Here is a 13,960-nt window from a genome sequence, read left to right on the forward strand (position 1 = left end):
ATAATGTATTTTGTCTCTCCCTAATATCAAGTATTGCTAAATTACTCTTTCAAAATACCACCTGCTATTGACATAGACTTTCTTTTCCCTCATTTATTGTTTTCATATGTTAATTCTGAAAAGTCCTCAAGTGTAATTATCCACAGTTACTTGCTGGCTTTGAGTTGATTTATTTAACCTACATTTAAAAAAATCATGGCTTGCATTAAAAATTTATAATAATTTATACACTTGAGTAAGTCTAGAAATACTTAAGAATTACTTTGAGCTTTGAAATTTTCTGTTGCTGCTGGCCATCCTTTTGTTTTGTCCCCTCACTGCCTTTTTGTTAATGTTTTGTGTGTTTTGTGTCTTGATTGTTCTCATTACTCAACATAACATACTGATTCTTTCATGTGAGAATTTGAGCAATAGTAGTTTTATGTGGTGATTATAAGATTTACATTCATGCTTTTTTTTCCCATCTGACTACTTTTAGTGTTTACATCAGTAGGGATGGATTTATCAACAAGTAATTGTTTCAAGAAAAGGAATGGAAATATTCACCAGGTTACAGTAAAGAGTTTTAGGCTTAGAGTATAAACACTAGGAGGAATAAGATCAGGGAATTCTAATCTTAAAACTTACTGAAATACTGAATCTTTTTTATACACTTCAGAGCATTAAAAAAAATTAATGTCAGCTAAACAAAAAATAGCAAAATACACTTTTATAAAAAGTCATTTTTATTTCTGTTTATTTTCTGTTAATTTAGAAAACTCAAAAAAAAAAAAAACAGAACAGATTATCCTTTAGGAAATACATTCACATTTTCTGATAAGCTGGAAGAAAAGGCAGATTCTATATATTAGGATTATGTACAGTTTGCATTTAGAGAGTCTATGAGTAGTAATGATAATACTGTACATTTATATTTATTTATAACTTAGAATTTGTGAGTTTAAACTTCCATTTTGGGGGTAAAATTAGTATTCATATATACATACATGTGCACACACACACAATAAATAAGGTTAACAACTTATTTATTGCTCATTTCTGTCCACCTATAATCATTGCCCTTTGCAAGGTGGCTGTGAGATATATGAAATTTATAACTGCCACATTCTTTTTATAAAATTTTTTAAATTTCCATTTTGTATTTTAATATGAATATTGACTAATGTGTTGAATATTAGAAGCAGTATTTTTCTTAGCTACTTGATATTAGATATTGATCAGTGGAATAAAGTTATTGAACAGCTTGGAACACCGTGTCCTGAATTTATGAAGAAACTACAACCAACAGTAAGGACTTATGTTGAAAACAGACCTAAATATGCTGGATATAGCTTTGAGAAACTCTTCCCTGATGTACTTTTCCCAGCTGACTCAGAACACAACAAACTTAAAGGTAATTTTTATAAACATATACATCAAATTCCATTTGTGTGTGCATTTGTGTATTCATATTCTTATGGGATACAATCAAAGATTATCTCTGGGTGGAGAAACAAAATGAAATTTTAGTTATTTTTATCTTTAATCTTATACTGTTTATTATATGTATGATCTGGTTTTAAAGTTAAAAACTATACTTTTAAAAACGTGCTTCTTAAATGACACTCTCAAGTTTGTGGAATCAGTGATAATTTAGGAATCTTTACAAATAGGTACACATTAACATCATTATTTTTACAGCCAGTCAGGCAAGGGATTTGTTATCCAAAATGCTGGTCATAGATGCATCTAAAAGGATCTCTGTAGATGAAGCTCTTCAGCATCCATACATCAATGTCTGGTATGATCCTTCTGAAGCAGAAGCTGTAAGTTTTTTTTTTCTCCATGTTTGAAGAATAGAGTGCATTCTTAGAGTCAGAATTAGTTAGGTTTGGAGGAAACTTTTGAAAATGAATTGAAAATATAGACAGATGATGATAGTGCTTTTCTGTGTTTGCATGAAGATTACCTTAAGCTAATGGGCATTCCCCAGGCATCTCCTACACAAAAGTAAAGTTGCCTCCCTCTGTGTGTCTCACTTTCTGGCCTTGCCACCTGATCAGAGGAGCTAGGATGGGGAGTGCTCTGTGGAACATCCTAACTTAGTTATAAAACAAATAATCATATCCCAATTCTATGATATAAATAAAATGTGAAAATTTCAGAAGCTAGAAGAAAAAGATAAATATTTCTTCCTGCATTGCAGGAGTCTTCCAGAACTAGTTTACATGAGAAGTTTGTTGATGATCAGTCAGTCTTGCATTTTTCAAGTCTTCTGTTTGACTAATGTTTCAAGTAATTATAAAGAAGCATATACTCCCAGTAAACTGACTCAGTTATTAATTATCACTTTTTATTTTTCAGCCACCACCAAAGATCCCTGATAAGCAGTTAGATGAAAGGGAACACACAATAGAAGAGTGGAAAGGTAATGTTCATTAGATTCTTAGAAAAATAAGAAAGTATCTGGCATTTTGTAGTGATTTATTTTTTATCCTAAGGAAATTAATGATATTTTTCATTTTCATAACTTATATTTAATAATTTGATTATTCTTTTTACAAAAGTGTAAAGTAAGTCTCCTTCCCGACCTGATTTAGTCTTGATTTCCCAAGTTCTCCACCCCAAACACATTAGTGTTTTCTTCTGTAGTCTGTTTATACAAATGTGTTCAGTGTCTCCACCCTGATAAGCTTTTTTGTTTGTTTGTTATTTTTGGTACCAGGATTGAACACAGGTACATTTTACCACTAAGTTACATCCCCCAGCTCTTTTTATTTTATTTTATTTTTTTTATTTTGAGACAGAGTCTTGCTAATTTGCTGAGGCTGGCTTTGAATTTGCTATCCTCCTGCCTAAGCCTCCTGAGCCAGTGGGATTATAGGTGTTTAAAATCATTTGTACATTAGTACATATTTGTATCATTTTTTAATCACAAATGATTTTAAACTCTGCACATTTGCTTTGCTGATATGATTATACCTCTTAAAGATGACTCTTGGTCCACATAACTGCTTCATTTGGTTTAATAGCTGGTAAATGTTGTTCAGTAATCATGTGTCACAATCTTTGTGTCCAACTTCCTCTTGAAGAGCATTTAAAGTAGGTCTTGTCTGTTACTCTTACAGACAGCTCGCTCTGTTGTATTCATGTGCACATATGCACAGTATTTATGAAAACATGCCTATAAGAACAGTTCTAGATGTGCTGAGCCAAAGGCTGTTTTCAATTATTTCTAAATTCCTTTCCAGAGAAATTAACGGTAGTGTCTTTGCACATCTAATGTAGTAGTTTTAGTCTACCTTATTAATGCAATAGAACATTAATACTTCAATAGTCATGGAAATGTTAAAATATATATTTTTTAAAGCTCTCTTGGGACATTTGGGCTAGGTAACTTTTAGGTCGTGTTCACCTCTATCTGTGTTGTTGTCATTTAGTGTTTGACCATTTTTGTAGCTGTGTGACTTTTGAGCAAATCTCTTGACACCCCCTTTTTTATTTACCTTAAAATGGAGGCAGAAGATCTGTTACAAAGAGCTAACTAAGTATCTTGGGCAAAAGAAAATAGGGAGGTATAACCCTATCTGTAAATTTATTTTGGAAAGATTGGATTTGATACTTATTTTCTCTGAGTTGAGCTTAGGAGACTCATGGTTAACAGAGCACAACAGAATGATAGACTTAAGTACAGCCTAGTGCATCTGAATATGTACTAAGTAATATACAAGTATATAACTCTGGACCCAAATAGTTATTAAAATATTCACCTGATATTTTTATATCCCATTAATTTATAATAGACATTTATGGTATTTCATAGAATTATGTCAGGAAACACTTCCAGTTGTACTATACCACTGATTTTAAAATGTAACCAATTTCAGAGATATTAAATTGGAAAAGAAACACATCTTAAAGGCATGGAATAAAGAATTTTCATTTACAGTGTAATGATATATTGTGGTCTTTCCATTATGCTAAAATGTTTAACTTTATTGTGAGTCTTTTTCTCTAGCCCCACATACACTTCTGTAGTTATATACAAACTGCCCTTTTCAATGTCTGCATTAGAGTTTAAGCTGTCAAAGCAGATAGAAAAATCCACTGCCAAAGCCATTTACTATAGATAGCTTTGCCTTATTAGTACTTCTTATTGGCTTTGTTTCTTCTGTCTGAATCCCTTTTCACAAACAAGTGCTTTTTATCTTAAAGAAAGAGAGATGTTTATTATTCCTTTTGTTTCTTAAAACAAACAAACAACAAAAAAAAAGTCTATCAAGACTTTGTATTTTTCTTCTTCAAAGTCCAAGGTTACCATAGCAAGCAAAGATAGATATCTCTAGCTTCATTCCAGTATCTCCACTTACTTTATCTTTTGCCAACATAAATATTGTCATATCCTGTAGTCAGAGATTCTTTATAAGAAATTTAAACTTCAGAAATTATATAGACTTCTTGAATTTCCGTGCATCATTTTTGTCTTGTACATTTTTCTCAGAAGAAGTTTCATTGCTTTTAAATAATTCTCAAGATTCTATAAACCAAGGATAATGACTAATGGTGGTAGAGCATTTACCAGAGGTTAGTCTTAAGTAGGTGTTCAGACTCAAACTGCACTCAGCATCACTTAGAAGAAAATGGGGTACAAGGAACATACACATCAGATAGCACCTTGTGTCTCTTCAGCTAAAGCCATTCTCACAGTGGTCTACATCTTATCCCCATGCCTAGAAAAAGAACAAGATTCCTATGGAGGAATGTTCTTGGCAGTGATAGCATGTCATGCTGGCACTACACATAAGGAGTTGAAGTGTACCTGCTTTTTGTTTTTAAATAAAATTTTGTTTATATTCCACTCTAATTAAAGAAATGTCTAGATTCTTTACAATGAGTATATGGTTGAGTACCTCCATTGTACCACACACTATTCCAGAGCTCATGAAGTAGAATTTAACAAGAGAAACACTTAATTCAAGCACTCACTGAGACAGAAGTAAATAAGTATCTTTAGTACAGAATGCTGGGTGATGTGGTAACAGTGTAGTATTAGGTGTTGGCAGAGAAAAAAGATAAAACTTCTGACCTCAGTTCTGTCCTTAAACCAACTTGCAAAACATTAATTACAGGTTACTGCAGAGGTTTTTACTTTCTTTGAATATAATTTGTGGTTGAAAATCAAGAAACCTTTATTAACACCCATGAATCTCAGGCTGACATGGTCCCTCTGTCACTATAAAGATAATATTTGAAATATTGTTAAATATATTTTACACTTAATGTGTGTAAAAATTTTGAATTAAAACATAATGTATATTGTGAGATTGGCTCTCAGACTTTGAAGTTTATTTTTTCCATCTTTTTCAGAATTGATATACAAAGAAGTGATGGACTTGGAGGAGAGAACCAAGAATGGAGTTATACGAGGGCAGCCCTCTCCTTTAGGTTGGTTACAATATAAATATGGTTGAGAGTCATTTTACTTCTTGCATTGTAATCTTCAGTGGCCTGAAACCTGCAGTTCTTTCCATACTTACTACCTTATTCAAATTACAATTGGGGTGCTTAAATTTGAAATATCAATATACTGTTGTCCTGATACAATGTACTGATATAATCAGTAACTGACTTCATAAAGTGCTTATCTTTTTCTCTGATACTGACATTCTATTGAAGAACTTAAGGCCTTTTTTGTTGGCATTGTTGCCTTGTATTTAAAGGAGAAATTTTTCAAAATTCAATATGTTTACCTTTATATAGTTTTAACAGTCTTTACTTTGGATAAATTGATTTGTTGAACTAAAGCAGTGCCATTAAGACCACCACTAGAAAGCATTCACTCTATGAAGAAAACTAGTTTATAGGAGGTAAAACATTTTCTTTTATTGTAAGTTAGTCTTAATTTAATTTTGGTTTATGTAAAAGTATAAAGAAATGAAGGAAAAGGTTAAATGTCAGGAAACGTACACGTTAAGCACACAACATAATAACTAGACACTGGTGGTTCATATTCTTTATTTCATTCATCCCTCAGACTCTGAGAGATTATTATACACATTCTATAGATGAGGAAGCTAATATTTTAGGGGAAAAAAGTTTCAAAATCTATTAGGTAGAAGATAATGAAATAATGTCTGAATGTATTGCCCCTCGAAGCAGAGGTTAGGACAGTTATATGGAAGAGGTAAAATTTGATCTGAGCTTCAAAGGCTGAGTAGTATTTCTTTAGATAGGTTTGATTTTGAGTAAAACTATGCCATTTTAATTCTTCTAAGGATTAAATAAATGGTCTAAGGATTTAGTGTTCTAAGGAAAAAAGTGTATCATATCTAGCACTTTATTTATAGGTAAGATTTTTAGCTGTAGTTTCAGAAGCCCGTTTTGTTGTACTATAAACATAATTGTTTAAATAATTTTGGTAGCCTCCTTTGACATTTTTGGTTATATTTTATTAGAACTATGTATTTTAGGTCCTTTATCAGGAATGCAGTCTTCCAAATCTATAATATAGATCCTGTTGAAAGTATAAATTGGGAAAAAAAAAAGAAAGTATAAATTGGTTCTGACAGCTTTTATCTGTTTGGGTAAAATTTACTCATAACAAATTAAAAGCTTGGATGGTATAGTTCTTATTTAGTTTTGTATTGCTAACATAGTGGTAGTGAAGTGAATTATTTGTGATGGAGGCTTGGTGGAATTTGGAAAGTCTTTTACTTGGCTCAGTTTTATACTTTGACATACCATCATGGTAAGTGGCACATCTTAAATGTCATGTATTCTATCTCATGAGATAGAAAATTTTTTTTCTTCTTAATTAATAAGTGAATAGTTTGAATCTTGGATATCATTTGCTTATGGTCACAAAATAAGTAGAAAAGATAAAACTTGAGGCTTCTAGACATTTTCTGGATTCTCATCTCATGGCTTGCAATGAAGAATTTCAGTAAATTAGACTATAATAAAAATATTCAGGTCTTGATTATGTACAAAACCAGAAAGTGTCAGATAATTACAAAACCATTTCCACTTGTTCTTTAAAATGAATAATATTATTTTTCCCAGTGTATTGCCTACCTATAAATGTTTCAATTTGGTTGATAATGAAAATGAGTTTGCCTGTCTTGAGTGTATAGAGACTTGTCTGAGAAGGAAGTCACTCAATTATCTGAGATTGAAGAGTTTCCATAATATTGCCACACCGATATTTGAGAATTTGTTGTATGGCTTTAAATTTCAGAGAAAACAAGTCTTTTTTCTTAGGTATTTGATTTTCAGATTAACAAGTTAGCTAAGTGATACACTTAAAAGTTCATGTTTATGGGGTTCAGAAATTTGGTTAAAATGAAGGGGATCCTGAACTCTAGAGGCCTATATAAAAAGTATATATGTTGGGATTCTTTTTTATGATTTGAACGTTTTGATAAAAGTCTTAGAATTAGCTGTGTAAGACAAAAGAGTTATATACTATATTGTTTTGTCAGAAGAGGCACATTCTGTAATGTTGTAATTGATTGAACTATAAAGAGTATACAGTCTCAGCTCTGCTTTGGCTGGGAACCCTATGGGCCTTTCTGGAACCCAGGAGGTTATCATCCTGTTCTTGCCTCACATCCTCACATCCTGCTTGCCATTCACATTTCAGCTCAGACCACCTGTGCTGCCCCTATGGTTCCATTCCTTCCATCTCTCACTTCCTTCTCCACTGCCATAAAGATTTGTCTTTTTTTATTACCTGCCTGTTTCCTTGTTAAATTTGAAGACAAACTTTCAGAAGAACTTCCGTATTTAAGTGTTTGTTGCTCATCATTAGACATAATCAAACCCTGAAATATGCTGGGCCAAAGAGTAGAGGTTTTTAATCTGCTTGGTTTCTGCATTTTTTGGTACCTGATCCTCACCCTCATAAATTCTGCTCAGTGTTTGGTCGGATACCATTGTTTTTGTGATACTGGGGATTGAACCCAGGGTGCTTTACAACTGGGCTTGATCGCCAACCCTTTTTGTTTTTATTTTGAGACAGTCTTCCTAAGTTTCCCAGGCTGGCCTCAAACTTGTGATCCTCCTGCTTTAGCCTCCTGAGCAGCTGGGATTACAGGCATGCACCACTGCATTCAGCTGGTAGCATTGCTTTTATACAAATGTGTTCTTAATAATATTTCTGTAAGTTAATTTATTCCGATTTGGAATGACCCTTATTTAGTTGATCCTTTGGTTCAAAATTATTTACCTAGTATGAGTTGCCATTAACACATCCCCCCACCCCTGGTGTCAGACCTTCCACCTTACCAGCCCAAACATCTTCAGAAGATTTCTCTCTTTAGGTCAAGTATTCCTATTACTTTTTAAAATCCAGAAAATACTTGTTAGGTACTACTTGGGAGTAATGAAACAGTTTGCACCAAGCTTTATCTGGTTTGTAAATGCATATTTTATTTATCAAGTATTTATTAGAATTGAAATAAGACTGAGTTTACTAACTAGACCACTTGAGTTACCCTGTCAAGTCACATAACCTCATGCAAACTGGATCAGTTGAACTAAGGTCCCTCCCGATTAAAATGATTTTATTCTTTTTGTTGGGTTTTGCTTTACCACAAAATGTATCAAAAATATTATTTGGACTGTCTTTTTAGTGACAAAATATCATAAATAATTTTCTATAGGGCAGTAGTTTTTTAACTTCTTGTAGTCACTCAGGTCTTTGAGATTCTCTCTCCATCGAAATGTAATATAGAGAATTTTACGTGTATTTTCAGTATTATTTACATACAAGCCTGAAGCCTTCCTTGATGGATCTTGCTACAGAACTATTTCTAAATGTGACCTGGTCTCTAAGTTCTTGTATTAAACTGAGAAACAAGTTAGTAAAAAGGACAGGACTCCAAGTTTCTAGACATTTTCGGAATTCCCACCTCATAGTTTGCATATAACAACATTTGTAAGTTAGTGTTATATTTAATATCATTTGTGATTGTCTTTATTGAGCCTTCTAAACCTAAGAGAAAAATTATATCAACCACTGGAGGTAGTACAATGCAAGTAGCTCGGTCTGCAACTCTGTCTGCAACTGATTTGCTGTTTTGTTTCTCATAGCACAGGTGCAGCAGTGATCAATGGCTCTCAGCATCCATCGTCATCGTCGTCTGTCAATGATGTGTCTTCAATGTCAACAGATCCGACTTTGGCCTCAGATACAGACAGCAGTCTAGAAGCATCAGCTGGACCTCTGGGCTGCTGTAGATGACTACTTGGGCCTTGGGGGGGTGGGAGGGATGGGGAGTCGGTTAGTCATTGATAGAACTACTTTGAAAACAATTCAGTGGTCTTATTTTTGAGTGATTTTTCAAAAAAATGTAGAATTCATTTTGTAGTAGTTTATTTTTTTTATTTTCAAGTGATGTAATTTAAAATCTAAGTTGTGTTTTAAAACAGCAACAAAACTGTATTGTATTTTTTGCTGTAATTAACTGTATAATGTAAACCTAATTATTTTATCATGTTTTAAATTTTTTGCATATTTGCTTTATCTATGCTGCTGATTTTTTTTTTACTGAATTTGTAAGATTTTGTTTATCAAAGCGACTATTATGTGGTGACTTGCCTATATCATGAATTATTTAAGATTTTTATAGTTTTTTTTATTAGAATTTATTTCAGATGTTTTGTTCATGATACTATCCTTCAGGGTTATATGCTTATCAATGAAATAACCCCAGAGGAGTGAGGGAAAATCACCTGTAGCCAGTTATATTCAGGAATAACTACTGTAAATGATGAACGTGGCAAGAGACCTCCATTGTTTGCTACCAGCCAATCCTAATTTAGATACAGCAATGGGTAGGCAATCCTACCTGAATTTTGGCAAAAGCCCCATCATCTAAATGGCAGAATAACTGAGAGCGTGTCTTTCAAGTGCCAGGAGTGTACCACCACCTTCTTTTCTCCCCACCCACCCAACAAAAAGTCAAGGAATATAGTGTATTCTGCAAATTTGTGGCATGCTCAAAGCTATGATCACATAAAGTCAAGAGGATACTTCATGAATAATACATTTCAATGCAAATAAACAGATGGTTCACTTATACTAGCTATGAGCCTGTTTTTGTACACACTGAGTTAGTCTCAGGCTATAGGTCCTAGCAGTGGTCTGAAGTCTGGCTCCACATTTTCTTCAGCCTTGTCCCTTAGACCTTTCTGGTTTCAAAACTATTGGAGGGTTAGTCAGTTGAGCACCAGTTCTCATGGTGTTTCTGGCCATTTGATTCTGCCTGTAGTATAGTCATTTATATCAGCTGTCAGGAGGTTTCAAAGCCTACTTAGATTTGTGTAGGTGATGTATCAAATGAGCAATATACCGTTCATCTGAAAATAGTAGCACACAGCCATATATAGGATATCATTTTCTAAGGACTGTTTCTTCACATCGAGCAGAGCAGGCATAAATGGTGGTTACTTAGTCTGAGTCTTTCATTTTTTATACCTGATTTCCAATATAACACGCAATGTGGACGTTGAATAGTGTAAGAATGGTGCTGCTCCTGACAGGTGTGTGTTAACTGTTTACATTTTATATCTGCAGAATTATTTCTCTATAACTGAATTTTTCCTAGGTAAAGTGTCATTGAGGTCTCATTATTTCTGAACTACATTATCTGTAATGGCCCCACGCACCTTATGTTATGTCTAAAACGAGGGATTTCATGTAATGAACTGGGAAATGCTTACGTAAATGGCAAGGTTCTGGGCGGAAAGCCCATCGGGATTCATTTCCAACAGGAGCAAGAATAGGTGCAGCTCAGCAAATGTCTGAAAGTTTGCTTGGCATTTTATTCATATATTTAGTGCAAAATTCCTTTTGAGTTAGATATTTTAGGTCATTGTTAATGTGCAATATTTAAGATTAAAATACATTAGCTTTTTTATATACTTTGGAATAACAAGCTTGTTTTTGATGGGTTCAAGTCATGATTTCTTGCCTCCCAAACTTGGTAATGATCCCTTTTCTAGTCATACAACATGGTGCATTAATTTTATTAGGAAAATTAGAGTTTTGAGACTGTAACCCTCTTGAGTTATATAGGATTGGATTCACAATTCTAGAAATTTGAGCATGAGTGTATTCTCAGTTCATATTAGTTTTATAGTTAATTAACTTTATTTTCTCTAGGGTAGATTATATCACTATTGCACTTTAACAGCTGACATGCCTTTAAAAGGTTCCCATATTTTATATTTCATTGCTGATATGCCATCTCTATTGATTCAGATGTTGGTTAAGCAAGGAATACCAGGTATTTTGACTATATCATTTGTTGTAAATGCCAGCTCCCACTTGCCAACCATCATATTTCAGTTGAATTGAAAGAAAAAAAAAAAACCTATTGCTTAATGTAAACCAAACTGCTAACCAGTTATATCCTAAAACCAAGGTCTGGTTGTTAAATCTTGAGTGCCCTAGGTCTGAAAAATATATTGTCTAAATACAGCTTCCCCTTTTTGCTTAAATTTATTAAACTAACTATGTACTGGTACTTTTTCTTTTAGAGTCTTAAAGTGTTTTACATCTGTTTTTGAAGAAATTACAAATATCTGTCAAGCAGTACTTGTATTAAGCCACTTTCTTATAATTTTGTTTTTCAATTTTATACACTTAATATACCCATCATCTTACTGTCAGAAAATTATTTTAGCTGAGACTTATGACTTGACTTTGTAAATTTGAAAAGATACTGATTCTTTATTCCTCATCTTCCTAGTTACAGTTCTCTTACTCTCTAATATATAGTAATCATTTGTAAACTGATCATGTCATTGAGATTGCTAAATTATAATATACATAGAGCATTTAAGCTCTTTCATACTATTTGCTGAACAATTTTCATTGTGTCACGCACCTTCAGCTGCTGATTGCTCCTGGTGTGCGCTCTTCCAAGTTGGTAAAGACGCAATGTGCTTACACCAGACTTTCTAGGAAAGACCAGCCTCTCAAAGGAGAAAGCTGTCACGCAGCCTCCTTAACAATACAGAGAAGCTTGATTGTGTACAAAGCAGCAGACTTTCCTATAAGCTTTTTTGTTATTCTGTTCTGGGCTAATCTTGCCAGGTTGTCCAAAAAGATAAGATGAAGAATATATCAGTGTCTGGTAGTGAAATCAGCAGCAGGCAAGTGAAGCTGTTTCCTGGGTTACAAATACTATTGGCCAGTATCTGCTACATGTATGAAGACTATTCAGTGTTGCCTAGGCACTAGCCTGCACAACATTTTGAGGTTAAAACATAGTATATTTTCAAGAATACTGTTGTAGTTTGTGAGTGTTGTTCATTAGTCACACATTAGCTGTAGAGTGGATGCATGACACCCTGTGACCCCAGTAAACCTAGTAAACCTCTCTTACCAGTGAAGTAGAAAACCAAGCACCACCTTCTGTCATTAGCAGCCCTCTTAAATGTTGCCTCTCCATATAGCCTGTTGCATTTTAGCGTGCATCGTGTTTCTACTGATCTCTTTTAGGATTTTCCTGACTCACAGGAAACTAACTTGTCCTTAATAAAATAGCAAGAAAGATGAAGAGGTAAAGGGCATTGAAGCAGAAATGTATAGTTTGGGGTAAGATTGGAAAACTCATAAGGAAAACAAAAGTCCTAGTCAATTTCAAAGTAACTGCTCTTAGTAAAGTGCTCTTAAGGAGAGTCTAGTAAGAGTAACACTTTCTGGCCATTTCTGATTTAGATTCTCTTCATTACTGAAACTTCTGAGAAATATTACCTGTGGATTAGTTTTGCACAATATTCTATTCTCACAATGACTTAAAATGAAACTAGGTTTTTATTGAACTACCTCACACTAATTTTCTATGCTTTCCCAAGTAAGCTGTTGCCCTGTTAGACCTTTACTGAGTGTGAATTATAAATGTGCTTTGAATACTTTATAGCCAATGTTGAAAAAATACCAGTAAGTATGTAAAATATATACCTTGCATCAGTAAGAGACACTCACGTGTAAAATCTTTCACTGTATATCTTGAAAATTGTGTTAGATGTGCTTGTTGACATTATTACTGTCTGTTTTTGTAAGTAGAAACCTGCTCGTGGTATCAGTCCATTCTTTACATTTTACAAAAGGAGTAAATCTTAGTAAATTTTACGAAGAAATAAATTACTTTTGTAGGCCCAATATTTGGTATATTTTTGAGAAGCTGTTAATCTTTTAGCCGAATGATGAAGTTAAACTGAAGTAGCTGTCTACCTGGACTGTGACATCTATTTTCTCATTACAGTTTATCCTGTTCAACAGGTTTTTGAACCTGGAAACCTAAGTATAGTTACTGACTTTTTTTTTTGCTCCCTATACATGTCATTTCCTTCTTCACCACCCCTCCCCCCATGTCCAATTCCCTCACCTCTCCTCACCTCGCCTCTCCTCTCCTCTCCTCGCCTCTTTAGATGAAACAAAATGGGGCACTTTGTAGGGAATGCTGAGATCATTATTGTGGTTTTTAATCATTCATGCCCTAGTCATTAAACATGCACCACTGGAATGTAAACATTGTTATCTAGTATGTCAATTGGTTATAATATTTTAAATAAAAAACAAAAAAGTGGTATGAAAATTATGAACTTAAGAGTTTTTTCATTGAAAACAAATCTGTGGTAAGTTTTTCTTGATTACTTTAGGAATTCCAGTGACTTGGGATAAAAGGGTTATTACCAGGGCAGGTTTCTTAGATTTGGATTTTATACACATTATAAAGAGTGAATTTTCACTCCAGTTTTCTGCTTCATCTATACTTGCTTTCTTGCTTTTCTGGTGTTTGAAATCACCAGAGAAACTATCTTAAAAAGACACTTCCCTGTCCTCAACCTAATTCTTCATAGCTGTACAAGAGGGCAGCCATCATGGCCCCTTGGCCAAAGTAAGTATATAGAATAGGTATGTTTCAAAACAGATTTCAGCTTGGAACATGTTCCATGTGCCTTTCTT

The 13,960-nt window shown here is 33.7% G+C and overlaps 1 protein-coding gene across 8 annotated transcripts in view; it reads left to right on the forward strand.

The window, feature by feature from the left end:
• Mapk8 (mitogen-activated protein kinase 8) overlaps window positions 1-13,592 on the forward strand; it is a 118,017-nt gene extending 104,425 nt beyond the window's left edge. For 7 of the 8 annotated variants that reach the window (XM_058579992.1, XM_046446705.2, XM_058579991.1 and 4 more), the window contains 5 exons: window positions 1,211-1,393; window positions 1,681-1,805; window positions 2,344-2,407; window positions 5,347-5,424; window positions 9,078-13,592. In XM_058579992.1, the coding sequence (XP_058435975.1) occupies window positions 1,211-1,393; window positions 1,681-1,805; window positions 2,344-2,407; window positions 5,347-5,424; window positions 9,078-9,223 (596 nt within the window). In that variant the 3' untranslated portion in view covers window positions 9,224-13,592. Of the gene's footprint in view, window positions 1-1,210; window positions 1,394-1,680; window positions 1,806-2,343; window positions 2,408-5,346; window positions 5,425-9,072 lie in introns of all 8 variants that reach the window. The other variant, XM_046446707.2, reaches the window with a different exon arrangement.
• The last annotated feature ends 368 nt before the right edge of the window (window positions 13,593-13,960 follow it).

Source organism: Marmota monax, unplaced genomic scaffold (genome assembly GCF_021218885.2).
Source record: "Marmota monax isolate L192 unplaced genomic scaffold, Marmota_monax_Labrador192_F-V1.1 WCK01_AAM20220418_F8-fsc00207, whole genome shotgun sequence".
NCBI classification, from domain to species: domain Eukaryota; kingdom Metazoa; phylum Chordata; class Mammalia; order Rodentia; family Sciuridae; genus Marmota; species Marmota monax.